At 43.6% G+C, this 27,532-nt stretch overlaps 1 protein-coding gene across 2 annotated transcripts; it reads right to left on the bottom strand.

Moving 5' to 3' along the window:
* Nucleotides 1-532: 532 nt before the first annotated feature.
* Nucleotides 533-27,291, bottom strand: CHMP4B (charged multivesicular body protein 4B). 2 transcript variants are annotated; one of them, XM_075166292.1, is made up of 5 exons: nucleotides 26,859-27,291; nucleotides 5,830-6,007; nucleotides 4,957-5,071; nucleotides 4,266-4,392; nucleotides 533-1,318 (listed from the first exon to the last, which is right to left on the bottom strand). In XM_075166292.1, the coding sequence occupies exons 1-5, from the start codon at nucleotides 27,052-27,054 to the stop codon at nucleotides 1,251-1,253; spliced, it is 684 nt and encodes a 227-aa protein (XP_075022393.1). In that variant the 5' UTR covers nucleotides 27,055-27,291; the 3' UTR covers nucleotides 533-1,250. The 2 variants fall into 2 exon arrangements, with proteins under 2 accessions (XP_075022393.1, XP_075022394.1); XM_075166293.1 differs by lacking the exon at nucleotides 533-1,318 and adding an exon at nucleotides 1,325-4,033 and having other exon boundaries at nucleotides 26,859-27,246.
* Nucleotides 27,292-27,532: the final 241 nt, after the last annotated feature.

The raw sequence follows: 27,532 nt of genomic DNA on the forward strand, positions 1-27,532 counted from the left end.
TGTCACTTACAGTTTCTGAGCTTCTACATCGGTAACCTTAAGAGCATTAACAGTGCTATAGGATTTCTTTTTCCTCTCCCAGCTACACCTGAACACTTCTATTAAGACACTTCACTGCACTTGAGATGCTCACCCGTTACTCCTGTAACACTAGTGCTTTAAAATACAACATTTTGATAGCACAGTGCACAACAGATATCATTTCTATGACAAAAAATATGAAGCCAAGGCTCCCAGCTCTGTCCCTAAACCTGTTGCTTCTAGATTTAATTCAGCTTTGATTTCTCCTTACTGTGGAGGTTTTGGCATGGTGGACCAGAGTATTATTACAATAAGAAAACAGCCACAGCAGCCCTCCAGCAAGTTTGCTCAGCTAAGACTGGAGTTTTATGCAACTACACTACAGTCGTACAACCAAAGTTCAGCTAGCTTTAAAGAGTGTACATCACTCACGTAGAAAGAGGCCAAACCGCACGTAAGTTATAGTCCGATTACTTAAACATCACAAAGAATTGACAACAGTAGCCACAGATGAAAATTAATCAAGATATTTAATACAGTGCAATCCATGGTAGTTTCTTAATTAAAATAATTGTGTGCATGTATCTGAATGGGTTATCAATTATCACAAAAAAGCAATAAACATTGTAGTGCTATGTAGAAAAATGTACAACTGAAATTTCAATCCATTGCAAATCATTATCACCAATTAAAATGGGAGTAGTGACTACATTGTTGCAGTGACAAACACAAGGCTGGGCACACATCAGTCGAGGGATATAAATATAACTTGCAAAGAACTAAAAACCTAAAGCATTCTTGCACCTAACCACAATAAGAAGCCGATGGTGGCTTACAACTTTTCCTGGTTTTTAAATGCCTTACAAGACTGCTAGACACACTAAAACTGACTTAAAATTACAAAGTGTTTTTCAGCTTATTTCAATTCAAAGCCCAAACTTTTGAAGATGAAGATCCAGCAGTGGCAGTAGCACAGTCCAAAAGCTGAATGTTTGATTTTGCAAATACCTTTTTACAGAAATTCAACCGTATAAACTGCCGGCAATTCCCTCTGCTCCCCTTTCTTTCCTTTGTGCAGACCATGCTATGCAGAAAACAGCAATGCAGTTCCCACTGCTTTGGGTTAAAATTAAAGATAAAGACATTTTGCGTATGCTTTCTCCTCAACACAACACATTTGCACCCAGAATAGGTAATCAAAGTCTTTTTCCAGCCAGTTACTGCTGTGGTTACATGTTTCCTGCCCAAGCTTCCAGCTGTTTCATCTCATCATCCTCTTCTTCCTCTTTCTTCTTGGCTGCAAAATATTAAAAGAAAACAAATGAGTGGGAATCTTGACGGAACCCTGTCTCGATTCTTTGCAGGAGAGAAGCCTCTGTGCCACTATCTAACCAATAAATGAAGCACCAGTAGAGGAAAAAAAAAGACCTTTTTAAATGGAAGTAAAAGGTGCCTTCTGAAAAAGCCACCATTGGCTAAATTTCCTGATATTACCACTTTCAGTGGAGAAAGACGATAGCTCACATGGGAAGAATGCAAACACGTATGAAGGTTAAGATGTGTACACCAGCAGTGTCTATCATTTTCCATAATCACTAAGCCTCCAAGCAGAAGAGCCCGAGCCTTCAGCTTCTGAGCCCCTCTCAGAGGGATACAGCTTCTTACAGAAATTCCTCTAACATCTCCAGTATTACAGTTTCTCCCCCATAAAAAAATAAATTCCTTATTCCACTATTAAGTCCTCAAAGTGCAACAACTGAGGCTACTGTGTTTTGGAGACCTCCACCTCCTGTGTCAGTCCAAGCCCTTCAAGGGGCTGACGAGCTCAGCGCCGGGTACGTGCCGCTCCCCGCCTCTCGCCACGCTCACTAGCAGTGGCTGGATGTGATCCTTAAGCTGCAGGCTACGTGCTGCCTTGTTATTATTTTTGGTCCTTCCAGGGGAGCTGCTCTATGTCATAACTTGACAAGTCCAGTTTTTGGAGATGAAAACCATTAACTCAGAAAAAAACGTTTTAACCCAGAAATAGCTGCAATGATTTTGGAAAATACCAAAAAAAGATGTCATTTCCTCAGACAGTGTTTTTGCTGCAAAAGGGGAAAAAAAAGAGTCAAATAATTTATACTCAAAATGGTTTGTGTCATTCCAAACGAAACATTTACGTAAGAGAGAATTGAGTCAGCTTTAAGTCAAACCCAAGACCTATCATTTGTACAAGTTTGGAATTTGTTTTTCTATATTAAGCTCTTCCGGTCTCTGCTAAACAAAAACAGCTTTTTCCTGAATTTCTTCTGACATCCACTTAGCTGACAGGCAACAGCAAAAAAATTCTCATTCAGACTGATTAATTCAAAATCCAGACAGCTCCTGAGAACTGGAAAAGCAGGAAAGCTCACGATCATTCTCCATTCAATAAATAAAAAGGAGGTAATAAGAGTCAGCTCTACTGCAGAAGACGCACTACTTATTTCCACATTAAGCATGTACCTGCGTTGTTAGGTGAAGCAGTCCTTTGAAAGTCCGACCCATGATGACCAGAAATAAACTTTTAATCCCAGTGTATATTAAGTCGATTTCCAGTGAAAAACAATTTAGGTTAAAAAAAAAAAACCCACACAAAATTCCTACCCACCACCACCCCAGAATCCCAAGGTTTCCCAAATGCCAGCCTTGGAGGCAGTTTTATTTAAGTAAAAAGTAGCATGCCATTTAAATACGTTAATGGAATTCTAATTTCCATCCAAAAGCAGCTTAACATAAATCCTATAAAACACTGAGTTTTATACTCATAGTTTTTACTAAAGAAACCGTTCATAATTTTTATTGCTTTTACTATTTTAGGAAGTTCTATGTCTACATAAGTCTTACACTGTATAGTTACTTAAATATGTGCACAATTACAATGCCTCTTACTAGTGCACAGTCACTACTACCTAATATAATGCAAAAAGTATATTTGGGTTCAAGTCAGTATGTTTCAACATCCATATCCAAAGAACAAACCTCATTAAACCAGCTAGGAAATAAAAAGGTAATGCACACATTTATTTAAACTATGTCTCCCGCTGTTGGATCTGAATGTAGATGAAGTCTCAGATCTAAGATATTTTGATATAACTCGCTCCCCTCTCATCAACACTTGTCAGCAATTCTGCCTAGCAAAACATAACTAGAAAAACACAAAATCAATTATGTCAAAACAAAAGTACTATAAGGCAGAAGGAGCAAACTTCATAGCACGCCACCTAAAGCAGAACCTTGTTGTTTGGCAGTGTCTGCTGCTTCCCAGGTCCTTTTAAGCTTGGAAAGGCAGCAAGATAATTATAGATACACTGACCACTTGGGACTACTTTCATCCACTAGTTTTTGGACCTTTTTTTCCTAAGTAAGCACATGAAACAGAGCTGCAAAGTCTACAACTTATTCATAATACATTAAGGCAGATTCAGCAAAATAGGCTAGTAAAGCCTCATATCCCATTAATGCATGCCAGAAGTATTCCAACTCAACCATATTTCATGAGGTATCACTTCTAGTTCATAGAAGAGTGATCAGTTCAGATTTGACAGCAGCTTTGAACTGTCTGTGTAAATACGCACATTTCTTTCCCGTTCTCCACGTAAAATTATCACACTAACTAAAATTTCCAAGATATATGTGCTCTAAGACTGGGATGACCCAAGTTCGGTACTGTCTGGCTTGAGTACGTGCAAACCTCAAAGGAGGTAACGGCTGTCCCCAAAGAGGGGACTCTGAGGTTAGTTCCTCCCAAACACCAGAAAAGCAGGGATCAAATTAAAAAACAAAGCAGCAGCAAGAAAGCATCATTCAATGTGGGAATCTGAACCAGCCTGGGACTAATTCCAATTTACCCTCCACTCCCTTTTACAGCCTTGGTATGTTTGTCAAGATTACTTCCCTGTTGGGCCAGCAGCAAATAGCAGAAGGCTTCCTTTCTCCACATCTCCACTCTACTCTGAGCATCATCCACGCTGTAGATAAACTGGTAGGGCTAGAATAGATAATAACTGTTCCTGTGATAACTATTAATTTTCGCAGTTCTTATGAAAGGCAGGTTACCCCCACGGAGAAACAGCACTAGATGTAATTTGTGATTTATGAGGCAATTTCAAGCAAAATGTCTGTGTTGCCTGCAGCTAGATCTCTCAAATCTGAGGATCTGGCAGTTAAATAAGCATACTATTTAACAATCCAAGATGTTTCTGGTAAAGGTCCATACATACCTGGCTTTGATGGTATTGATATTGAGGGCACATTTGGTAGTGGTACTGTCTCCGGACCACTTATTTCCAGCAAGTTTTTGTCTAGTTCTTCTTGTTCTAGTTCCTCTAGTTCTGCCATAAGTTCATCCTAGTTTTTTAAAGGAGGAAAAAAAAAAGGAAGAAACTTTAAGTCATACTTACTAGCAACTAGATTTAGCTGGTCATATTATTAAAGAAAATAGCTCAAACGCACAGGATCAGAGCAAACTGAGGAGATGAGGAGTCTGATTCTTCATCTGAATTCCTGTACATGATCTCTTGGAAGTAGAGGAAGGTGGGGAAAGCAGTGAAGAGAAGAAGAAATCTAAGTCCAAACATTCTCAGATCAGGCCATCCAGACCATTCTCAGCATAAAGTCAGGGTCATAGCTGCTGTATGCACTGGTAGAAACAGCTAGTAACTAGGAGAGATTTTATATCCTAATACTACACTTAGATACATGCAGTATGTAGATCTTAAAAGAAAGATCTTGTAAGAGTCACCACCCCTGGAGGTATTTAAAAGATGTGCAGACTTGGCGCTTAGGGACATGGTTTAGTTATGGACTTGGTAGTGTTGGGTTAACAGTTGGATTCAGTGATCTTAAGGGTCTTTTCCAACCTAAATGGATCTATGATTCTATGATACAAACAGAGGCAAATTTAAAGCATACCTCATCAAATTCTTCCCCAAATCCTACTGGCTTTGAGATGGCTGTTGAAATCTCATCTGCCAGCTCTTGCTGTTCTGCAATGTCCTGCATTAATTCATCTACTTTATCAATATCCCTGCAAAAGAAAGGAAAGAGTTCAATTAACCAGGCACTTTCCCAATCAACATTTAAGACTGTATTTCTTGGGTTTTGTAGAAATGCCACACTGTGGTGGCATTTACAAGGTCCTTTCCCAAAATAGACTTTGCATGCAAGTCTGAATTTTATCCCCCTGGTCTCAACAAAATTATGCATGTATTTTTTACTTTTCCCTAAAGGCTTAGCTCACAGCAGTTATATACAGAGACTTCCTATGAAGAGGTTTTGCTCTGCATTACTGGTATTAATAATAATTTGCTCTGTTCCCTGATCCAGCATTATTACATTATGTCTACAATATTTGCTTTTGGAGCAAGTACAACATTCCCATAATGCAGTTTACCTTTAATTATTGCTACATACACAAACTCCACTGCACAGAAAGAAGTTTAAGTTTCCCCTCGAGGCTTAAAATTTTTGCTGCTACTAGGTGGATCTGTAACTGGTGCACCCTCCCCTTTGCTTTAGACTACACTGGTGCTAGCCTTCTGTTGGACAAAGGCAGCAGCTTTGTGCCATGTAAAATGGTGTCAAACTCAGAAAGCATCAATACTTGCATATTTTGTTCAATATGAAAGCATATCTAGTATTTTAGTTTAATTTGAGTCACAGCCTTTTAAAACAAGATTTTGCTACGCCAGCTCTACTTTTGGTTATGAAACACCTGACATTTAGCAGATCAAACAAGTAACAAAATAACAGTCCTACCGAAAAATGTGGAAGGGAGTAACTTACATGTTGTCATGAGCAGCTTTCATAGCTTTAGCAGCAAAACCCATATTCTTAAGCACTTCAGTGTTAGTGTTGGCATTCTCAAGGGCTTCCCTCTGAAATTCGATTGTTGATAACGTGCCATCTATCTGCGCAAGCTGCTTCTCGTACCTCTTCTTACGCTTTAGGGCCTGAAGAGCAGCTGAACAACAAAGAAGAGGGTAAGATTTGTGAGATTTATGCCCCAAACAGCCATTCGTATTTTGTACCAAATGCCACTCGGTACAGAGCAATGTTTAACACCTTCCATTGTTTGCCATCTAACTTTTCTTCCTAGATAAATTAAGTTGCCTAACCCTTGCGTTTGCCTCCTTCAACAGAATTGTTTAAAGGTGGCCAGATGCCTGCTGTCCATCTCCTGCCACACGAAGAAGCAAGTCAAGGGTCAGTAGTCCAGTCACTCGAAACACACCACAAACCAGAGACTACGCTACAACAAACAGCAGGCTTCAATACGCAAGCTGATCCACTTAAAAACATCTTTGTTCATCATCACCCCCAATACATCAAGGCACAGTTGTTGTTGGAGCTCCTGTCAGATGAGGCTGCGATGCTGCTGCAGGGTCCCTGCCAGCCAGCTGAACTCCTGGGCAGCTGCTGGGAGAAGAAACTCCTTCAAATACAAAGCAAGACAAATGTTTCTTCAGCTTTGCTACTTAATGCCGTGAAATACACATATTTGTACATACATAGAAATATTTATATACATACAAACTTTGTGCATGTTTTGTATTACTCCTACTACAAGGTACTGTCCACCCAAGTCTCTACTGACAGACATGAGAAGAGAGGTGCCATCACTTAAATCGCTTTGAGCAATCTGCTGTTCGTAAGCACTTGCACAATGCCTGCTCTTGCAAGAGGAGCCCACCCATGCCAGCGCCAACACAGAGGTCCACACCCACGGGTATCACCCCATGTGGGAGGACTGGTCCAACTCGCTGCACAGCTAGGCTTCTCCAGCTCCTTCTGCAGCGCTCAGCTCCACCCCACCCAGACAGGTATGCAGCCAGCGGGTGAAAACAGTCAACAGCTAGCTGTTCCTGAGACACCCGGACAGACAACAGACCGATGGAGGTCCGTTCCCGAAACACTGACAGTGAACACAACCTAGGTTTACATGCTCCTGCCTGTATGTGGCTAAAAATTTTGGTAGGAGCTGCAGTGAGGGCAAGACCTACCAAGCACTGAGCACTGCTGGCTGACAAACAAACACCAAGTATCACACGGAGTAAGACGTGAGTACAGCTTCCCTTCATGGCATTTCTCCTTCCCCTCCCGGTATGAACAGACTTGTCCACTGTGTGACAGTCTTGGTGATACAATATACCCGTGTACTTTAAAAACTCAGCTTGGACACAAGCTGCTGTCCTAACAGCCTTATTCTCGGTTTCTGAACTCAGCCACGTGCACACTTCATTTCTTCAATTTCTTAATATCTGTGAAACTCATAACAGAAAACAGTTAACATGATACAGGATCAGCCTTGCTAAAAATCAACTTCTTGGACCTCCCTACAGATCAGTCACATGGACCAGGAATGGAGGCAAACAAAGGCTTTAAGTCTTTAAATCTCTAAAAGACGTTATTTCAAACCTTTGCAGATTTTTTGGAGGGGAGTAGAAAACAAGAAGAAGGAAATCCCGGCAGCAGACAGCTTCCCTTATCTCCCTTACTAGAGGCATGATAACTTTGTGACATGATGAGTATGTTCCTGCAACACACGCAAAATAGCTCCTCTCCTAAAAGCGGATTAAGCCTGCAGGCACCCCGCGTATTTTGTCAGATGCCACCTTGAGAAGCTTGACAGTCCTTCAAGATAATGTCCTGGCATCCAGAAGCCCTACATATACCTTCAGTTCTACAATTGGTTATAGATATGCTGTATTTGATTATTTTCAAATTACACTAATGTATTAGAGAATAAAAAAGTACTTTGTGAAGGTACAGCTGAGGTTGCCAAGCACGCAAAGTAGCACAGGTTGATTTAGTAGGAATGATCAACACCACAAAAGCACAGGTCACCTTGGCTGTTCCAACAGAAGCCAAAGACCCAAAACAAGCCCCTTCACTGACTTTCACTCCAATGACCAGTACATCTCCCCACTGTTTTGGGGCCAGCCCACATCCATTCTCGTTTGACAAGAGTAGGAACAGGACTGGGTTTTCATGTAAGACAAAGGACAATGTTTGCTCTGCAGAATCAAGCACAACACCTGAAACATTCCAGTTTTATGCCAGATCATAAACTGATGAGCAACACATTACTGGTATATTTAGTCTGGTTAATTTCGTGCTAATGGTTTAATTAAGGATATATAAAGTTTTCTTACTCAGAAAGATAAAACTGTTAATAGACTGTGTTTATATAGTGACAGATGCTGGGAAAGTGTCAGACAATGATAGGACATTCTTTATTGAGGATTTTGTGCCTCATGGAGAATTACTGGCAAAACCAGAGATTTTATAACCGTTATACAAACCCAAGTAAAGTACCATAATTTACATACAGCTCCCCACTCTAGCTTTCTCTGAGAATAGCCACAGTTTATCTACATTTCATGCTTATGTACTTTTAAAACGAGCTGCTCACACACCAAACATTGCAAGCACCATTGTAAAAGATCTTGTGACCAGGAGTGTTTATCTGGACTGTCGGGTAACCCTACCCCTCCTGTTCCCACTGTTCTTCCTGTTCAGCGTACCACAACTGCACTCCCCAGCCTTCACTCTGCTTTATAAATCCTTTCCTTGATTCATTTCTCACTCGTATATACAGATCAAGGCTCCCGCTTTTACAGTGTGGTACGTAACCTTCTAGCTTGCAGAACTGAGCAGGGATCCCCCCGCCAGACCTGGAAGATGGCACAGGTCTCCCACCCGGGTTCAGGCTGCAGCACTGCTGCCTGCTGCGGAACCTCCGGCGTTCCTGCTGGTCTCCTCGCCAAGCACCGACCCCGCTCAGATCTGCTACGGTGGGAAGCCTGGCACACAGACCCCTGCCTAGGAACAGGAATATAAACATGCTTGTTTTAAAATTTGCCTCGTTTAAAGTGAAAACTTAAAATGGATTTGTGGTATTTTCTAGAAACGTTGCCAATTCCTTTGCACCGAGAGTAGCCAAGGAAAAGAGTTATATTTTCCCCTCTCCTCTGTAAGGCCAACGCAAGGACAAGGCTTCCCACGGCCACGGTGCCCTCCTGTGCCGACCTGACGACTGACCGGTAGCAATGCCTGTTTCAGCAGCCTAAAAGGAGCACGGACCGACCCACAGCCCCAGCAACAAACGCAGGACCGCGCATAAAGCTTCTGTGTCTGGACAGTTCAGCATAAATACTTAGCACAGGCCAATTAACATCAAAGTGATAAATGAGTTTCTGCAGTGAAGAAAATATTACACAAGAGATTGCAATTTCTTGCAGCTAGAAGCACTAAGGAAGGTAAAACAACATATTCAGTGCCTCAAGTTAGATGATCACAACTTCCTGCAATTTATTTTCATCATCACCCTTGCTTAACTATCTTTTAATGTAAAGTCCTTGCTTATAACTAGAAGATTTTATTAAGCTGAAAAGATAAGAAAATACCAAGTTAATTTAGGTCACTTGCATTCATTTCCCAAATTCCTCCCCCCCACAGAAGAGGATTTGCGCTTTACATTTAGGATTCTCCTTGTCGCAATTAGCAGCGCAGCCGTTTCACGGTGCCCCTTTCACGGATGTTCCCAGGCACCCGCATCTGGACACAAACGCAACTTGGAGAAGGATGCTCTCTGCCACGTTCCCGCGTGCCTGCCCTCCACGCAGGGTGGTGGAGACTGCTAGGATCTGGTGCAGACCCTTCTGATCAGTATTTGTCTCGGCTAGAAAAACAGATGACTAAATTATCATTTCTCTGCATCTAATTTCATAAAAAGATTAATAAAAATGCATTTTCTTTCACAGAAATACTTAAAATCATGTCTGTCTGTTTAAGACCATTACAGTTAAGTCAGTTTTCCATCTCTCAGGACTGATTTCCCAGTTTTCAGATATTTGTGGACGAGCACACCACATCAATACCCACAGCTCAGAGGTCACAAGGAATTTCTAGAAGAAAGGTCCATCTGGAGGCAAAAATGAGAGCCATGCTGACCCCCGCAGAGGGCCAAGGGGCTTACCCAGCCGGGCACAGGCAAGGGGGAAGAGCCACCAACTCCTGCTTGAAATGCAGGACCAGCAACAGTCCTAGCACAAATAACGGGGCTGCAGATTTTCCATAGGTTGTTATCATACTTGACATACTTTACAGAACAGTGGTACAGATCCGAGAGGGTCATTCTGTCCTGATCTACAGTTACTTTATCTCTACTCTCCTATTTAGGTGTTGATTTCTGAAAACTGATGAGCAGTTGTGCCGCTTTTTTCCTGAAAAACAGTCTTTACCATCTGCATAAATACCTACTGAAATCTTACGTATTGCCAGAGTAATACATTTTTATTAAGTTTTCATTGAAGTCAAAGCTATAAATACTTATTCTGAAGGGAATGACATTGGCTCTTTTTATCAAAAAAAAAAAAAAATCCATTTCCAGAATTTGAAATAAATATGAAAAAGAGACAGTAGGCTACAAATATGTCCTCTAGCATTATACACATGCCAGAAACGGATGTGCGTTTGAAGTCAAAGCGTAACACGGCCCATCCTTGCTCTTCATGAAGACTGCTATCACATTAGGCAACCGCGGAAGAGGCAGTCCTCAGGACCCACACTCCTAATTATGCTTTCACTGCTTCCAAGACAGTAATTACATAGGCAGGCAATGTAATTTAATATCCAGCTTTAATTGCTGTGGAACTGCTTCAGCAGGACCCGTAACAATATATTAAGTTCAAAGCATTTGTTCTCTAATGTAGCCAGACAGACTTCGCTCACAACCCAGAACCTGTTGCTAGAGAGATCACCAGCACATTTTTCTAGAAATGGCTGATCTAAGTTTTCCGACAGTGCGACTATTTCCTTATCTTAGAGTAAAAAGCCAAATGAGATTACAAGATCGCTGGACCAGACTCTCACAGCAGCTTCTGCAAAGTGCCCGATATTCAGAGGCTCAAAACAAATAAGGACTAACGCTTTTTCTCACCATATTGTGGCTGTGTCTGTCTTAGGGAAATATCTGCCTTTATACAGAATAAAGCACAGAAACATCCCGACTACGATCTCGTTTCTGGCATGTGTATAATGCTAGAGGACATATTTGTAGCCTACTGTCTCTTTTTCATATTTATTTCAAATTCTGGAAACGGATTTTTTTTTTTTTTTTAAATAAGAAGAGCCAATGTCATTCCCTTCAGAATAAGTATTTATAGCTTTGACTTCAATGAAAATTTAATAAAAATGTATTACTCTGGCAATACGTAATTACTTAAGCCCAGCTGGTAAGTCTGGTGCGTTGCAGGCGGTGAGCACGGGGCAAGGCGCAGCTCTTGCAGGATCGCTCGGCATGGCGTTCCTCTTGCACAGAGCTGAAGGAAATCGCCCTGCGTAAGAAGCTCCCCAGCTCCTCGGCACCGGACTTGCACCAAAGGACGCCACGAAAGGTCCAGAAAACGACAGGCGGTGTCCCTGATCAGCAGTCACTGTCCCACGAGCAGCCTTCCCTCGCTGGGAAGCGACGTTCCACAGAAGTCGCTCGGTAACACCCAAGTTTCTCCTCCCAGAGCATCCTGCCTTCGGGTGGGGTTAACTTACTCTTGAAATACCCCTCTTACACATAAAACCAGCAGTACCAGTTCAAATCACTGGCTGGTTTAGGAGGGGATTTTTTTTCTTGCAAACACCCCCCCCCCCCGCCCTTCCCCCCCCCCCCTCTTTTTTTTCCTTCTTTTAGCTCAAATCTCCCGTAGGTTGCACATGAGGAAACGACAGTAGTTGCTGAACCATTTTACACGAACAAGCTGACAGATTACCCTCCCGAACTGCTGAACAGCCACGGATTGTATAAACTGATGCGAGAAGAGAAAGCTGTTGGTAGACTTAGCATTTACTATGAAAAAAAAAAGTTTAACATTTAAGATAACCTTCACTTAATGAATCAATGCAGACCCAATGACAGCATAAATATTTGATCATTACATGGGAAGTTAGTTTTCACAAGACAACAGCAAGGACCTGCCAATAAACACCCAATATTTTAGAAACCTTTACAACCCGTACCTTATCCTTATCAGGCACAGTGTGTGTTTTAGCTTCTCAGTCCAATGTGCATGATGAGTTTCATGCACTTGAAATATCCTCTACAAAAAAAAAAACCAACTGATTAAAAAAAACTCAGTTGTACTTTATTTGAATTTTAGTAAAGTTTTCGGCAGATTACATAAAGAAGTATGCACTGGGAGAAAAGCAGTTATATATATTATTACAATTAAATTAAAGGTAATATATTTAAAACTAACTGGGTGACTCCTGCTATCCATTAGGAGACGGTGACCAGGCTCAGAATTATCTTCCCTGTATGACATTTTGATATATTCATTGCCTTTATTATCAGCTATGACTGGGACGCTGGAGCCAATTTTTATTCATAAAGATTTCACCACAGAGTTCTGACCAGTTAAAACTGATATAAATAGTTTATAACCTCTTTTCCATTGGCAAAGTAAAATAAAATGTCTCAGCGTTAATAAGCATCAGCCTCTAATCTCTGCAGTTCCTTTTTACAGAAATTCTCACAAAGAAAACGTCAGCTTCCAGAGAGGAGGGCAAGTCCAGTAAAACAGCAGCTGAGTCAAAAGCAGTTAGAACTGGACTGACCGCTTCAATTACTTGAATGTCAAAACATGTATAAAAGTATATTTGACAAACATTTTACAGACTTTTTAAAAAGCTCAAACTTTTTAATACATAAAAAGCCATTCCTTCCTCTGGTTTGTGATGGAGTCTTTTTTTTTTTTTTGGGGGGTGGGGGGGAGGTGTTTGGTTGTTTGGTTGGTTTTTTGGGGTTTTTTTGGGGGGTTGTGTTTTGTTTTGGTTTTGGGGTTCTTTTGTTGGTTTGAATTTTTTTGTTTGGGTTTGTGTTTTTTTTTTTTTTTAACAGTCTTCAATTGATGAACTGCAAAATACTATTTTTAATTTCATATTTATTTGAATTTCTGTGATAATCCCCCCTAGAAATTCCAGCAGAAGTTTTACAGTTACCATTCGACCACAGGGAATAACAATCCAAGGGTTTCATTATTATGCCTACCACGGCAGCACCCAGCCCTCCAACACAACTGATAAGCAGGAACTCGTGTTATGGTTCTCAGTCACTGCTCCTTCTGAATAATGAACGCTCGCAACTGAAAAGAGTAAAGTCGTTCAGCCAGACTATCCTCCTTCGTCAGCACTCACAGTCTGAAAAGCATGACTGCTCACCCAAATAATTTCATTTTGTTCTCAAGAAATGCTATCTGGAAGAATTTAATTTTATGCATTTTAAAGTATTTCAACCTGTATATATAAGCAAGTTATGATCATTAACAGAGCTGTTGTAAGTCTTAAAATTTTCCTTGCAATATTTACAGCATTTTGTAAGAGAAATAAGAAAAATGTTCACTGTGATAAGAAGTTAGCAGGATAATAAAAACATAATTTTACTACATAGCATCGCATTCAGAGAGGAAAAATTGACTATGAACGTATCAGTGATTCACTAAAAATCAACAGCCCTCCTGCAAATAAGTACTGCTTACACACCTGTAGGACAAGTAACGTTAATGGGATATTTATGCATATGGCAATTCTATTGAATTAATGCTTTTAAACATCATTAGTAGAAAAGTATAGATTAGTAGACAAAAAACAAGGAAGAACTTAAGACTTCTTTTTCTACATACTTGCAACTCCAAATTTTGCTAGCAAACACACGTTTCAACTTGAGAAGAGCAGGAGGACCAGTTACTTCAGAGAGCACTGCGAACAACTGGGAATGTAATTCAAGAGTTTCACTGAATTCAAAAACACACTTGTACCAAGCGTTTGTGAACCCAGGGAAATTGTCCCATTGGGGGGCTCACAACGCGTGCGTTTCCTGCCTACCCAGCTCCTGCCTCTGCAAAAATCTGCTAAAAATCACACCAATACTTAATACAGAAAGGCTTCTCATCCAGGGGAAGACACATGGGTTAATAGCTCTGATTACTCCAATTGAGGGGGAAAAATAACTTAATCTCACAACTAATTCTTACATTCTCTCCCACAAATGAGAGAAGAAATGGCAGCAGCAGAGATACCACTGCAAAAAGACACCAGCTGTATGGGATGAAAAACTTCCACAGCAGCCTCAAAAATAATGTACACCAAATGTCAGCCACGCCAAAATAAATAGTGCAAAACAGCTGCAGAGGAGCTTCCCAAATGGGGGTCTCTTGGCCCCTCTAGCTGAAAGCCCAGAAATGATTGAGATCATCAACTTAATACTGGGTGACTGTCTTGCACATTATATTGTGTATCCATCTATAATTTTCTCAACAGAAAGAAGTGTCATTATTTTTGCTGCTTCTGAAAATACCATTCCATCTTCCTGGCACTTGCCTTGGCAGCAAATTTAATCACGAACAACATCCTCGCCGTCCTTGAAATGGGATAAACAAGAGGCACCAGTAGGTGTAAGAAGTAATTGGCTGCCTTGCCTGCAGTAGAGTAGCTTAATCTTAGACAGCAACTGCTCATCTCTCATTCTATTGAGAATTAGCAAACTGCCTACAATATCTCAAAAAAATTCCTAAGAAGCAAAAAGGTAATTTAAAGCAATTCACAAAATATCCTCCAATACTACAAGCAGATAAAAAGGTAGATATAAATCCCACTACAGCATTACCAAGCTTCTTTCACACCATTGAGTTTAGCCTTGAATAAACATCTTTCTGCAGGGATTTGCTAGCTCAAGAAACTGTTAACCAGCTGAAGAATGTTCATGTCGGTTCAAACCAAACCCAGTACGAAAGCATCCAGGCAATCTCTTGCCACAACAGACCTGCAGCACATACCGAGGAATGCTCGTCCCAGGCCAGGCGAGTCTTACACGATGCAGAAGCTGGTGACTCTTAATTCAGGGTCTTAGAGGTCAGATCTGTTCACGGTGTTTCCAAAACCTTTCAGGGCATTTCCAAAACCACGTAACCACCCTAGATATACAGCTAGAGAGCATCCTTGTCCTGAAAGCTTCTGCCTGAGCATTTTTGGTTTGGTGCTGTTCCCAGTTGTGGAAATACTTCCTACCCTTCCTTTGCTCCAGCAGAGCCTTGCCCACATCCTGCACGTTAGTGAGATTTCTCTACAAGAAAAGAAACGGAAAACCTTTCAGAGGCACTAACATACAGGCCTCGCACAAGGGACTGAAGAGGAAGAAAGCAAGCATGGCCACTAAGCTGATACATAAGCATATTCCTAACTGGTTGTCCATTAAATACCCAGCTACACTGAGCCAAGATGAGCACGAAATGTCAGAGATCCAAGAAGTCAGGTTTGATTTTAAGCATCACGGTGTGAAAGTGGTTGGGAGACAGAGATACCGAAGCATGGTTAAAAATAAATTCACATCAACTCCAAGGCTAATACAGTGCAAAGCAGCATGATTTCCTTTCCCATGAGGATCACCTGCTGAGATCTATGATGTCTAGAGGATACACACAGGCCTAAAAGTCACTTTATGCTGAGTGTCTGAAGCCATTATCACATGTTTCCCCCCAATACCAGGGCCTAATGTCTCCAGCGTGGTTCCCAGAGAGCAGCTCACAAGAGCTGGCAGCAGCCTCCTGTGCCTTTTTTTCGGGAGATGCCGCGCTTTTAGCAGGGAATTGTGAGCAGAGATCAGTCTTCATCCTCCACTTATCTTTCTGTGTCTGTCTACTAAACATCTAATAAAGTTCCCAAACCCGTTCCTCAAAGGAAGGCAACTACTCCCAGCTCAGATGAAGTGATCAATTAAAACTACTCCAATAAAACATCCAAACCCAGGCAGAGAATACAAGAAGGTTTCTGTCCTATCTGTATTTAAAACAACGAGATTACAACTTCCTCTTAAGCAAAGCAGTGCCAGAACATTTAGTCTATTGTGCAAGAGATTAAACTAAATAATAAGCATTCCTGGTCTAAAAATCTATAAATACGCAAAGGCGAAAAAAAAAGATAAAGAAAAAAGCATCCTGTACAACTGCAATCAAAGCTTTGATACATGCATTACCCAAACAGTAACCCCCACCGTCATGCCGTTACCGTCTGCAGTGCTGCTCAGTGCTCAGATCAGCATCGACTTGACCTTTGCACCAGCAATTTAGCGTTGTTCCACATCCCACAGCTGAGTCGTAAGGCAGCTATGCTTGAAGCGTAACGCGCTTCCTTGTCACGCTTCCTTATTACAAATTAGTCACAAGCAGTCATTTTCATACGGAGTGCAGAAAGTGTGTTTCCGAAGATCAGAATCCATGATTACAACGCTATTTATTCCTGAAACAGTGAGTAATTTGCTCAGGTTGAAAGTTACAGATGGAAGTGTATTGCACTTGTGGATGCAGAACCGGCAAGCTGAGTAACCTCCTCCTGGCCTGGCCTTCTTCAGGCAACAGAGGTGGATAGTCCAGAAAGCAAGCAAGCCTTCAGCCTTGGAAGCTGATTCCCTCTGCCCTTTGAACATCAAGGCAATGATCCTCTGGTCAATAATCCTCTGTAAAATAATATCTAGGTGAGTCTGGGACAGTTTGGTCCAAAAAAAGGAAAAAATGTCCACTTCAGTGAGATTTGAAGCCCAAATGTAAAAACCAGGAAAGACAGATCCCAATTACAGAGAAGTAGCCAACGGGTTTGTTCCACCCAGGAGCTGGAACGAGCCTAAGAAACGCCGGACCAGCCAAGATCATCTAGACCTAATGCTTCCAACTATTACATTAAATCTGATCCACCCTCTGGAAGCAAAGCATATAGCCTATTTCCCAATTTTTAGTGTTGCACTTCTTGCAGTCCTGCATGTCACTGGATGATGGCAGGGGATTGCAAGGCATCTCCAAAACTGATTTACCCAAAACACATTTCTTCTTTCCAAATAAAACTAGATATATTCTAAAGCTGCTGGAGTAAATTATCCTCCCTTACCCTTTTAAACTGCCCAATAACTTTGCTGTTAAAAATCTGCACCTTATTTCACAGCCAAATTTTATATGTGTATAAAAGGAGATAATTATTCAGAATTCAACTAATGTTTAAACTTTTAGCATGAGAAAAGTATGTTCCTTAAGGACTCCTTGGGATTCTCACAGCCTGCAAATACTCTTTATGGGTTTTCTTCTTTATTTTGTGATTGCTGAAGATACCTTGTTAAAGAGAATTCCAGTGAAAAACTACCATCTCCCTCTGAATCCCTGCCAGAAATGCATCAGGTAGAGGTTCAGCTTTACAAGAACAGAAGTAGCTCTTCTTAAGTATCTCAAAATGTTCTTTCCTCACAGGGGAAAAAACCAACCAACCAAATTTCCTATGCTTAACAATATTTTTGCGATTAAGTCACAAAACTCAGAAGATCCTACCCTTAAGTGGCCCATTTCGAGACCTTCTCTTCCTGGGGAATAAAACAAGTGGTTGCCTGGGCGATCTATCATGCATTTTCCAGCTTTGGGCAATTATTATTAGAGTGTTGCCAAGTCTAAGAATTTCGTTGAGGCTGTCATAATATTTAGCATTTCTTTTAACGTCTCATCTGGTGAAATGCTATTTTGAGATATGAAAAATTACTTTTTTCATGAATGCTCAGAATCCAAGACTAACAGCTAAGGGGAAAAAGTTGAAAATGCAGACCTTCACAAACCCAAAAGTTATAAAGCAAATAAAACAAACCATATTTATTTAAAAAAAAAAAAGTTTGTACTTCTTGAATCAACTCCTAAACACTTACCTGGCAACACTGCAGTACGTCTCTCGAGGCCAGAACTGAATTTCATTTCTTTAATGGCAATCCCATACTCTTAGGCAGTGATCAGCTCCAGGAGCCAGGTTTAGCAATAATCATTGTTATTGCAGCCCTCACATCACAAGTTGACAGTGCTGCCGGGGAAGCACTTACCAGAAGAGGTTTTCTACCACTCAGCTTCCTCCCTGGACATTGCACATGCTGAGCCCACCATGGGGATGCTGCCAAGACATTTTATTAAGGTACCACCTTCAGGGGAGATGCAATGACTGTGCACAGTTCCTAATTAGCCCATTATGAAGTTTGCTTTGTATCAACTTGTTTTATTTCATAACAAACAAAAATCAGCTACAAGTTTCTGAATATCATCAGTTGATGTTCCTGTCACCCTGGCATTTATGTTTCTTTTCAGTTCCACTACATCTGAGGAACCTCTGTGCAGTCACCTGGAAGTAAACATGACATCCTTAAACCTGAATAAGCTCCTGCCAAGCCATGAAGACACATACAATATGAATGTTTGGTAACACTTAACACACCACCACATTAGTCAAACAGCCAGCATGGCTAATCTCAGCCTTATCAGAAAGGGGGACTCCAAAAAGATAGGTTTTACAGTGAAAGACGTTGCAAGCGTTTGCATCATGGAGTAACCTGGCATCCAAACAAGCTCAAGATGCAGCTATATGGCCAAATTCACAAACGGTCACTACCAGGTTAACCTCAAGGGGTTTGTGCCAGCAGGATGGTGACCACGTTACCAAGTCTCTTGGTTTACCTTGTGCCCTAACCGAGCCTTGACTTCAACACGTCAGACCTACTGGATGAGCGAGACCTGCTAATCGCATGTTCTGTTTTGAAGCAATTGCTGTCTGGAAAGCAGTTGCAGCGGAAGGCGGAACTACCTGGTTATCACTCCAGGTATGACTGGAAGCTGCAACGGCACAGTCCAGGATGGACTATCAGTTGTATCGATACACTTGCTGACTTGGCTGCCCCTACCTGGGGGAGGGTAAGGAGCTGGGGAAACAGCTGACTGCTGGAGCATAGGAGGGTGCAGAAGCTCAGAAATGGGAAGAGAGCGGTCATGAAAGTCTGCACTGAGCTCAGCCCTCGCTTGCTGCACACAAGGATAAACATGCATGTCCCAGTGTGAGCCAGAGAGATGGCTATGCTGGTTATTTGGACAACACCAACTCCAAACTTCCATGGTTCGCTGCCAATCAGTTGAGAGTTACAAGTCAAGAGCTGTCTAATTACCCTATACTTGTATTAGCTCCTATAAAAATGGTTATTGGCAACGTATCATTTAAACAACAAAACTGGAGGAAGCCATAGAAGACCTCTCCCAACTGGGCTTCCAACTGCAAGAACATTACAGTTCTTTGCCGCAGCCAGGCAGTGAGCTTCACCGACGGGAAACTTCTGCCCTACCGTGGCCACAGTGACCTTCCGCTGGTGGGAACATTCCACTGCCCTCGGAACTGGCGACTGGGAAGGTCCACAGTGCCCACAGGTTCCTCACCTGCAACCTGGCCACATCCGTGCGAGCAGACTTGCCTGCATCTGCCAACATCTTCAGCAACCGTAACACCACTTCTGCTCAAAGGATGATTAAAAGCAGAACTGACCTTCTTATCATCAGCTATGTGCTGTGGCCTTGGGTTGTCTGAGGGAAAGGCAAAGGTCTATCAACATCTGATGCATGGCCTATTTAGGATTCTCCAACTGCATCCTTTTTGTTTCAGGTACTTCATGCCAGAAGTTCCAGTTTGCTGGACACCTCGCTGCAAGTTTCACGGAAAGCGTGTTAAAGCACGTGAGCTGCTCCAACTTTTAGTTTTGCAAAAATCATCCATTTTTAAATGGCATGAGTAAACGGCAAGATTTTACTTTACACCCCACTCCCCAGACACACACTCCTTCAGAGCCTTACTGGCTGCAGAAGGTCAGGCTACATCCTCCCCACTCATACCACATCCCATGCAAAGTCTCTGGAACAAGCAGCACATACTACCCCAAAAAAAACAGAACGGGCAATGTTAAAAACTTTGGTTTTTTCCCAAACAGATGGGGATTTCACAGGGGAGAGCAAAAAGCTGCCAAAATCATCACAGTGGTCTTTTCCCAGCTAGACGCAGCGAGTGCCAGCAGTGCATCTGGGAACAGTGCTCCCAGCAAGTACAAGAGCTGAGGAGCAATGCGGAGCACCGCGTGCAGGCAGGAGGTCCACCATGTACAGGCAGGAGAGGCTGGGCTACCAGAAAAGGAGACACAGAGGCACGTGGACATGCGCAGCTGCAGCAGACCTTTTGCAAGGGTTGACTGGACCAATCAGTCCAGTAGTACAGGCAACACAGTCTGCATGAACCCTACAAGAGCTTCGAGGTGGTGGTACCCCCCTAAGGTAGGTCATTCATGAATGCCAAAGAGCAACTGCAAAACAGTTTGGGCACCAAAAAAAAAATCCTTTTCCTGGACAGCACTGGCTGCAGACTCCTCCTGATGTGACACCATCCCTCCCTCCTCTGTGTTAAATTAGTCAGCTGGTCAGCAATGAAGCATGGCCATGTCCTTCACCATCACTTCACGCCTGGAAGCATCAAGATTTGCCAGGTAAGGAGTAGTGACTGCTTTTAATTCCAAACCCCAATACAGCACCTCTCCTACGCTGACCTGTGCACGAGCAGCATTGCAGATTGCACCATGGGGCGCACCTGAGCACACAGCACCTGGCCACCCCCAGCGTCCCAGGAGGTCCAGCTGGGATCCTGCTGCACGGCCCAGATGATGTTCAAGTATGAGCACATGGTTCTTACCGGGATCCAGTCAGAATGAGCTTCATGTCCTCTAATCGAAGGCAAAACCCAGTGTAAAACTTGGCAGCAGGGAATATTCCCACCTCCCCACCATGCACTTCAGCTGTGCTGCTAACGGAGAAGAAAGTATCTGGAGACGGCAGATGGCCAAAGGGCAAGAAGGGACTGACAGAGCGGCCTGAAGGATACAAGTGCAAAGCCCCACAACGCCCCGGTCCAGACAAACATTACACAACTCAATTGTTGTGTAATGCACAGCACAAATTCTGCCAGCAAGAAACAACCTGGCAGTTTTCTGAACAGGTCTGAGAAAGCAGAAGAAGGTTAAACCAAATTAGCAATTTGCATCACCTGCAAATTACAGTTTTGAACTAGCACTAGGAGCCCTTAAGCAGGATTCAGTAACTAGGGCTGGAGCTTAATGAGATACTAGAATCCAACATCTAATACATTTGGAGAGAAAAAGTAGTAAAAACAAAGTCAGTGGCTGCAAACATGCCAGGTTTCCTTTCCGACAGGGCTTGACAGAGAACAGGAACAGAGGAAGGATGTATTGCATCAAATACAGGCACCAAAACACATCTGGCAGAACCACAGGGTTTTGTTGTTATTTATGCCACCTTTTAAAGTTTTTTAAAAGCTCTTTGTGAATCCCCCTATCCCTCCCAAACTGTTCTATACTACAGCAATCTGCCTTAAAAAGCCTAAAATAGGGTAGAATTTCAAACTAAAAGTTTCCTTGTTTTTAAACACCTATTTAAAAAGAGTAATTATCACACTTTTCCCAAGCCAGGTGGTTAACACTCAACTCATTAATCTCAGGGGAGAAGGACTGAGTTGTCCAGCACTGCTATCAGTACTCTTGCACCAAAGCTGTGGTTTATGGGTAAGCATCTGGAACTCAAAGATGCATTTTTACATTAAATTATGACTTAAAACACAGAAAAGGCAGACTGAAGTACTACAAGAAGGGCTGGATAGTGTTTGCTGCAGGACTCCTGCTTGCTCTACATCAGCATCTTATGATTCATGGAAACAAAACCAGGTTCATGTTATTTGATTCTGGGAACAGAGATCACTTCTCGTGCCAAATGTCAAGCAGGACCTTAGAAAGAAATTCGCCAGCAATGCATTAATGTCTAAGGCCTTATATACATGGTCACAGGTCACTTGAGTCTCTGCCCATACCCAGGCCTGAGGTTGCAGCTTTCTCTCTCTTCCTTGAATTCCAGATCATTGCAACATTTTGAACCACTCAAACTTCTAAATAAAAATGTCCGCGCCATCATGCGGGCATGCTTCCATTTTTTAATTGATGATCAGCTGGCCCCCTTGCTAGGAGATCGCATGTCTCCCTCAGGTTTTATCACAATTAATACCTCTAAGATGACCAAGCAGGGGGATCGTTGCCAGGAGAGGCAGAACTGCCCTCCTCCTTCCAGTCACATTCCCGACTCCCTCTCCTGCCAGCTCCAGCATTTCTGCAGTTAAGTGCGGAAAACTTTTTTTTTTTTTTCCCCTTAAGAGTTAGGTTTTGGCTGGATCAGCAAACTAATCCAACTCCTGCACTGCCCACACAAATGCTAACACCAGCACAAGAGAAACAGGCAGGACAAGGCACTACGGCTTCTGGCAGCCACACGCTCGAGCCCAGCCGGTGCCAGCTCCACAGCCGCCCCGGCACGCACCCGCCGTATGTTTCGGCCAGGTTAACTGAGCTGCCACTGACAGGGGCAGCTCTGTCTCCTCTTTGGTGCCAGACACGGTAACCCTCCAGCAACAGGCAGCAGACTGACGTGACAGATTGAAAAGGCAGGGGGATGGTAAACAGTTAATTTTCCATCAGATCAGCCAGCTGAACTGACTTACCTGTGGCAGCACCGTGATCTATTGCGAGCCGGAGGTGGGCATAAAATTATGACTTTTGGCTTCAGGCTACGCACAATTTTCTTGTTTGGTGTTTTTTTTTATGTGTGGGGTGGAGCATAGGAGTGTGCTCTTTCCAGGAAAAGCCTGAATTATACAGCAGGAATCTAGCAGTGGTTTTGCATCCATTTTGTACTCAGTCACCAGTGCTGAAAAATACAGCATTATATTTATTCACAGTGAAAGAGAAACTCTGACATCAGAGAAGAAAAAACGCTAACTAACAGAAGTCAGAGTTGATAGAAAATCCATGAAACATCAGTCTCCTGCTAAAGCCTGAGTATTTTTACTGCCTATTAGCACGATGTTAGCTTTTCACCCATTCCAGGGTTTGTGGACCTAGTGTTCATTAACAAAAATGTAAAATCTAGTGGCAGGCAGGAACATAATTGAATTGATTCATCCTAGATCTAAACTCTAGAGTGGACTACTTCTAAAAGTGCACCCTAGCAGAGCATCAGGTTTCTCTCCCTACACATTATATTCACATTAAGACATAACTTGCGCTTTGGGTTTCCATCAGAAAAGATAATGCAGAAACAGATTCTGGAATCGTTATACCCAAAGTAGTCAGAGATCAAGGAACTAACCCGTTGCTTTTTTGTGTGTATGCTATTTCTCTGGCAGCTTGGCTTTGTAAGCTAGCTCTTGTAGGATCAGGCCACAAGGAAAGGAGTAAAACTGGAGCAGCAGTGATTAAGATCAGCTTAAGCTGTCCTGAAAGTGAATACTGAGCACCAGAACTTCATAACCCTTGGCAAGATCTAGCAGTTTGGTTTGTTTCGTGAAGTTTGAGTGCCTGATAAAATATCCCAGATTGGCTGCAACAACACCTATCGACAAACTGGAACGGATGCAGCAGCAGCACAGTACTTCCAAACCGCAGCTGTGCCCTTCTTTTGTTAAAGCAAAAGTTATTTTCAGGACACGTTTAAAATCCAGTAAGATACTGGTAGGTTGGTGTTCAAACCATGCTGTACTACTGCTACTTCCATTAACTTCACCGAGAGGAGTAAGTCCACTATTCATGAGCTAGAGCAAAAGTGTCGAAGAGCCTCTTGAGAAAAAAGAAAAAAAGATAAACACCAGAACACACACTGTTTTTGAAAGAAAAGGCTGAACGTTTCCGTGAGGTAACACAAAACAAAACAAGCATAACCCAACTTCTTCCCAGAAGAGGGAATATTAACTTGCATCTTTTCAAGAAACCCTTCTAAAGATGATCAATCTTCTCCTCAGCAGTTTTTCATCCCCTGGACAAAAAAAATGACATGCACATTAAAGCCGTAACTGCTGGCCTCCCCGACACCCTCTAGAAGCGGCATAGGTGCCTTCGCACGCCTCCCCCAGGTGCTATTTTGATATTGTGGACTAACAAGAAGGAATTGGTAGAGTGAAGGCAAAAAAAAAAAAAAAATTACTACTATAAAAATGACGTGAGTTCCTTCAGAAGCCATGGCTATCATAAAATTGCCACGTCTGTGCAGCCAGAAAAGAACAGAAAGACCCTGAAAAAATGAGCTTTTTATTAAAAGTTGAAAGCCTCCTATGCCAAGAAACAACTCAGACTAAGGAAATTTATACTAGTTAGTTACTTATTTTAACTTCAGAATTTCATGAGGAGTTATACAGCCTGGATATCCTAAATGTAGATTATGAAAAATATACACGTCAAGTACATTCATAAGTTAATAAAAACCTGCATGTGCTTGGGGCAGGCACAAGAACCAGGGGGCCTATAAGTTTCTGTGCTTTCGTTAGACTCCAGAAGTGCTGCAGGAATTAGTCAATGAGCCTTTAGAAACCCCGCTCGCTTGGCACCCGAACAATCGCACAGTGTGCTGGAGTGCCCAGAACATTTCCTTTTGTTACCCTGAGTGTGTCAGATGCCCATCTTTCCTCTGAGAAAAGAAAAATATCATTCCAGGTTTTCCAAGGTGGCTTTAAGCTTTCAGGTAAGCTCCCTGCCCCACTGCTGCAGATACGTATATTCTTCTGCCGGCTTTACCACAGCAGCTTGCATTAATGTCAGGGCGACTGTCCAGCTGAGCATTACACATATGCACCATCCACAGTACGCTTCTCTCTAAATAGCAGGGATACACAGAAATCCCCAGAGTAAGATGCTTAAGTCTTGGAGAAGTAAGAAAGTTTAAGGATTCTTAAAGCTGTATTTTTTAAAAGTTGATCCAACACTTCAAAAAAAAAAAAAATCCCCAACTAATTAGCTTTTGTTCGGTTTTACTTAAAACATTCAACTATATCAAAGTATTTCCATTAAAAAGACAGAATTTCACATATAAAACCAACGTATTTTTATTTTCACTTAAATTATGGATTTAAGTGACTTTGCATCAAAATTATTTAATTTCTGGAGTATAAAACAGCCTGAAGCCAGAGAGGGAAAAAACCAAACAACTGCATATAAAAAAATGCAATTTGTTGGAGCTCAGCTGATGACTGACATCTTTAACCCAGAATAAATGAGCAGTCCCTTCGCCTGTCCTGAGCGGAACTCACTTCCCAGCAAGCTAGCAGACAACCAGCTGTCTTTCCTAGCAGCGCAATAATAAAAGTTGGCCTCTTAGTTTCAGAAGTCCTCTGGAAAAAAGAGGTTTTGTTTTCCACCAGAAAATCATCCCTAGCCCTTCTCCTTTTCACAGCTCCTTAATTACTCGTCAGGATCCTGTCCTTCTGCAAGACCTCAATTAGTCTGACCCAGAATCCCGCTAGTGAATGGGCAGGTTTTTCTCCTTCCTCCACCTCCAAAGAAATTTAATCCCTCCACTCCCCAAAGTGCTCCAGAGCAGACTGACGGGCAGCATGCACAGAAAGGCCTGGAGAGAGGTGGCATTACAGTAGAGCAAGACAAAGACCTGACCAACCAGTGGCAGAAAGAGAAGTTTAGGGGAAGTTAAAGAGGGTTTTACCAGCGTAAGACAGAGGATGCAGAAATTACAGAAGAGGAAGGCTAGAAAGAGGTCTATTTTAGTTCTCCTTTTAAGCTCATTACCAAATTAGGCCAAAAACCGCATGAGAAACTCAGACTTATTAAAACTGTTGCAATAAATTTGATTTAGAAACTAACTCAGTTAAGCCGGAAGTCAGGCTTTGTTGAGGTCCTTCAGAAGACACCTGGGGCAGCGAGGCCTCTGCCCCGCTGCCGCGGCAGACAAACCCCACAAGCACTCCTGAGCTTGCTCCATTCGCACTATCACCGTGCAAGCGAGAAGCCCTGATGTAGCGTGCTGTCCTGAAGTTTGAAAGGAGGCTTAAAATGCTGACTGAAGGAGTGATACGAAGCAGAACCTGTTATCGGTAATTACTGTATATCAACCCTTGCTACTTGGCCAACAGTTGTGTGTTAGCAACTCTCGGTGCCTCAGACAGAGCTGCACCTCCTGTTTCAAACTCTGCTGTTCTGCTGTAACCCAGCACAAAAAGGGCAACGTCAACACAAAAATCTAAATACGTTTTCCTGAAAACGCCGCTTTTAATGACGGTTGTAAAACAAGCAAGAAGCTCATCGGAGCACCGAAATACATCACCTGACAACCCACTTCTTATCTTCAGGCTGACAGACCATGAATGCGTATCAAGCACTGCCTGCCAGTACTTAGCTAGACCTCCTCAGGAAGGCTGGGTTCCACCCGGTGAACACCGATTTCTAATATCCATTTATAAGCCACCTATAGCTTTAGAATACCCAGACAACAATAAAAATATATTTAACCAAATCCTCAAATTAAGCAGGGTTTTGGTAAAGAGTTTTGTTTGTTAGAGGAAAAAACAACACCGTAGTAAAGCGCGGCCTCGTTCCACGGTGATGCACTGCTCTTCCAGCTACTCCTGTACGCAACCGGCAACAGCCCCGCTCCTGCTTTGCAGCGTTCTCCTAACCTCTCCTAAACCGACGCGCACACGGAACAGAAAGGGAACCTCGCACCGAAGAGCCGAGCAACGCCGTGACATCGTTATCACGCGGGAGTGACGCGGCACCCACGTTAGACAGCTCCAGGAGATGAAGGCTGCCCTTCCCCCGCCGGGGAAAGCCTGCTCCGGTACAAGCCTCGCTGGGGAAGGGCCGCAGGCCCTGGAGAGGGGGCTGCCGCTGCTCCCAGGCAGCGCGCTATAACATAAAGGTAATAAGCTACAAAATACAGCTACACACGTATGTCTGTGCTACACACGGAGCACAGCCAGCGACCCAACCGGCCGCCCCGGGCCTCCCCGCTCCCGGGCAGCCGGGCCCGGCCGACCTGTTGCCGGGGAAGGGGCGGCCCGGCCCGGCCCGGCCCAGCCCGGCCTCCCGCGGCCCGGCCGCTCACCGCGCTTGTTCTTGGTGCCGTGCTTGCGGGCGGCCGCCAGCTCCTGCTCGATCTTCTTCTCCAAGAACTCCTGCTTCTTGCTGAGCATCTCCTCCGTGTCGCGGAGCCGCTGGATCGCCTCCTGCGGGGACGGGCCCTTCCCGGCGCCCTTCCCGCCGGCGCCCGTCCCGAACAGCTTCCCCAGGAGCCCCGACATGGCTGCGCCGGGCCGGGCCGGGCCGCCGAGGCCGCGGTGTGAGGCGGGGGCGGTGAGGACGGCCGTGGAGCACCAGTACCCGCTCCTCTCACTCCGTGCTCCCCTCACAGACCGTCCGCCCGCACAGCCCGGGCCGCCGCCCTCTCACCCGCTCGCAGGACTACCCGCACCCCGCCCGCTTCAGCGCGCCGCGCCGCTCCGCCTCCGCCCCGCCGCGCCGCATACGGCTCCCGGCGTGCCCCGCGGCGCCGCGCCGCGCCGGCAGGCAGTGGCCGCCCGCGAGGGCTGCTGGGAGATGCAGTCGCGGCCGGAGCGAGGCGCGGGGCACGACGGGGAGGGCGGGGAGGTGCGGTCTCCCGAGCGGAACCTGGAAGCGGCGTCACGGGGCGCGCTGACGTCAGGGGTCCGGTGACGTCGGCAGGAGGGTGGCTGGGGGAGGAGGAGGAGCCGGGGCTATGGCGGGCCGGCGCCGGCCCTC

Source organism: Calonectris borealis, chromosome 17 (assembly GCF_964195595.1).
Source record: "Calonectris borealis chromosome 17, bCalBor7.hap1.2, whole genome shotgun sequence".
Classification (NCBI taxonomy): domain Eukaryota; kingdom Metazoa; phylum Chordata; class Aves; order Procellariiformes; family Procellariidae; genus Calonectris; species Calonectris borealis.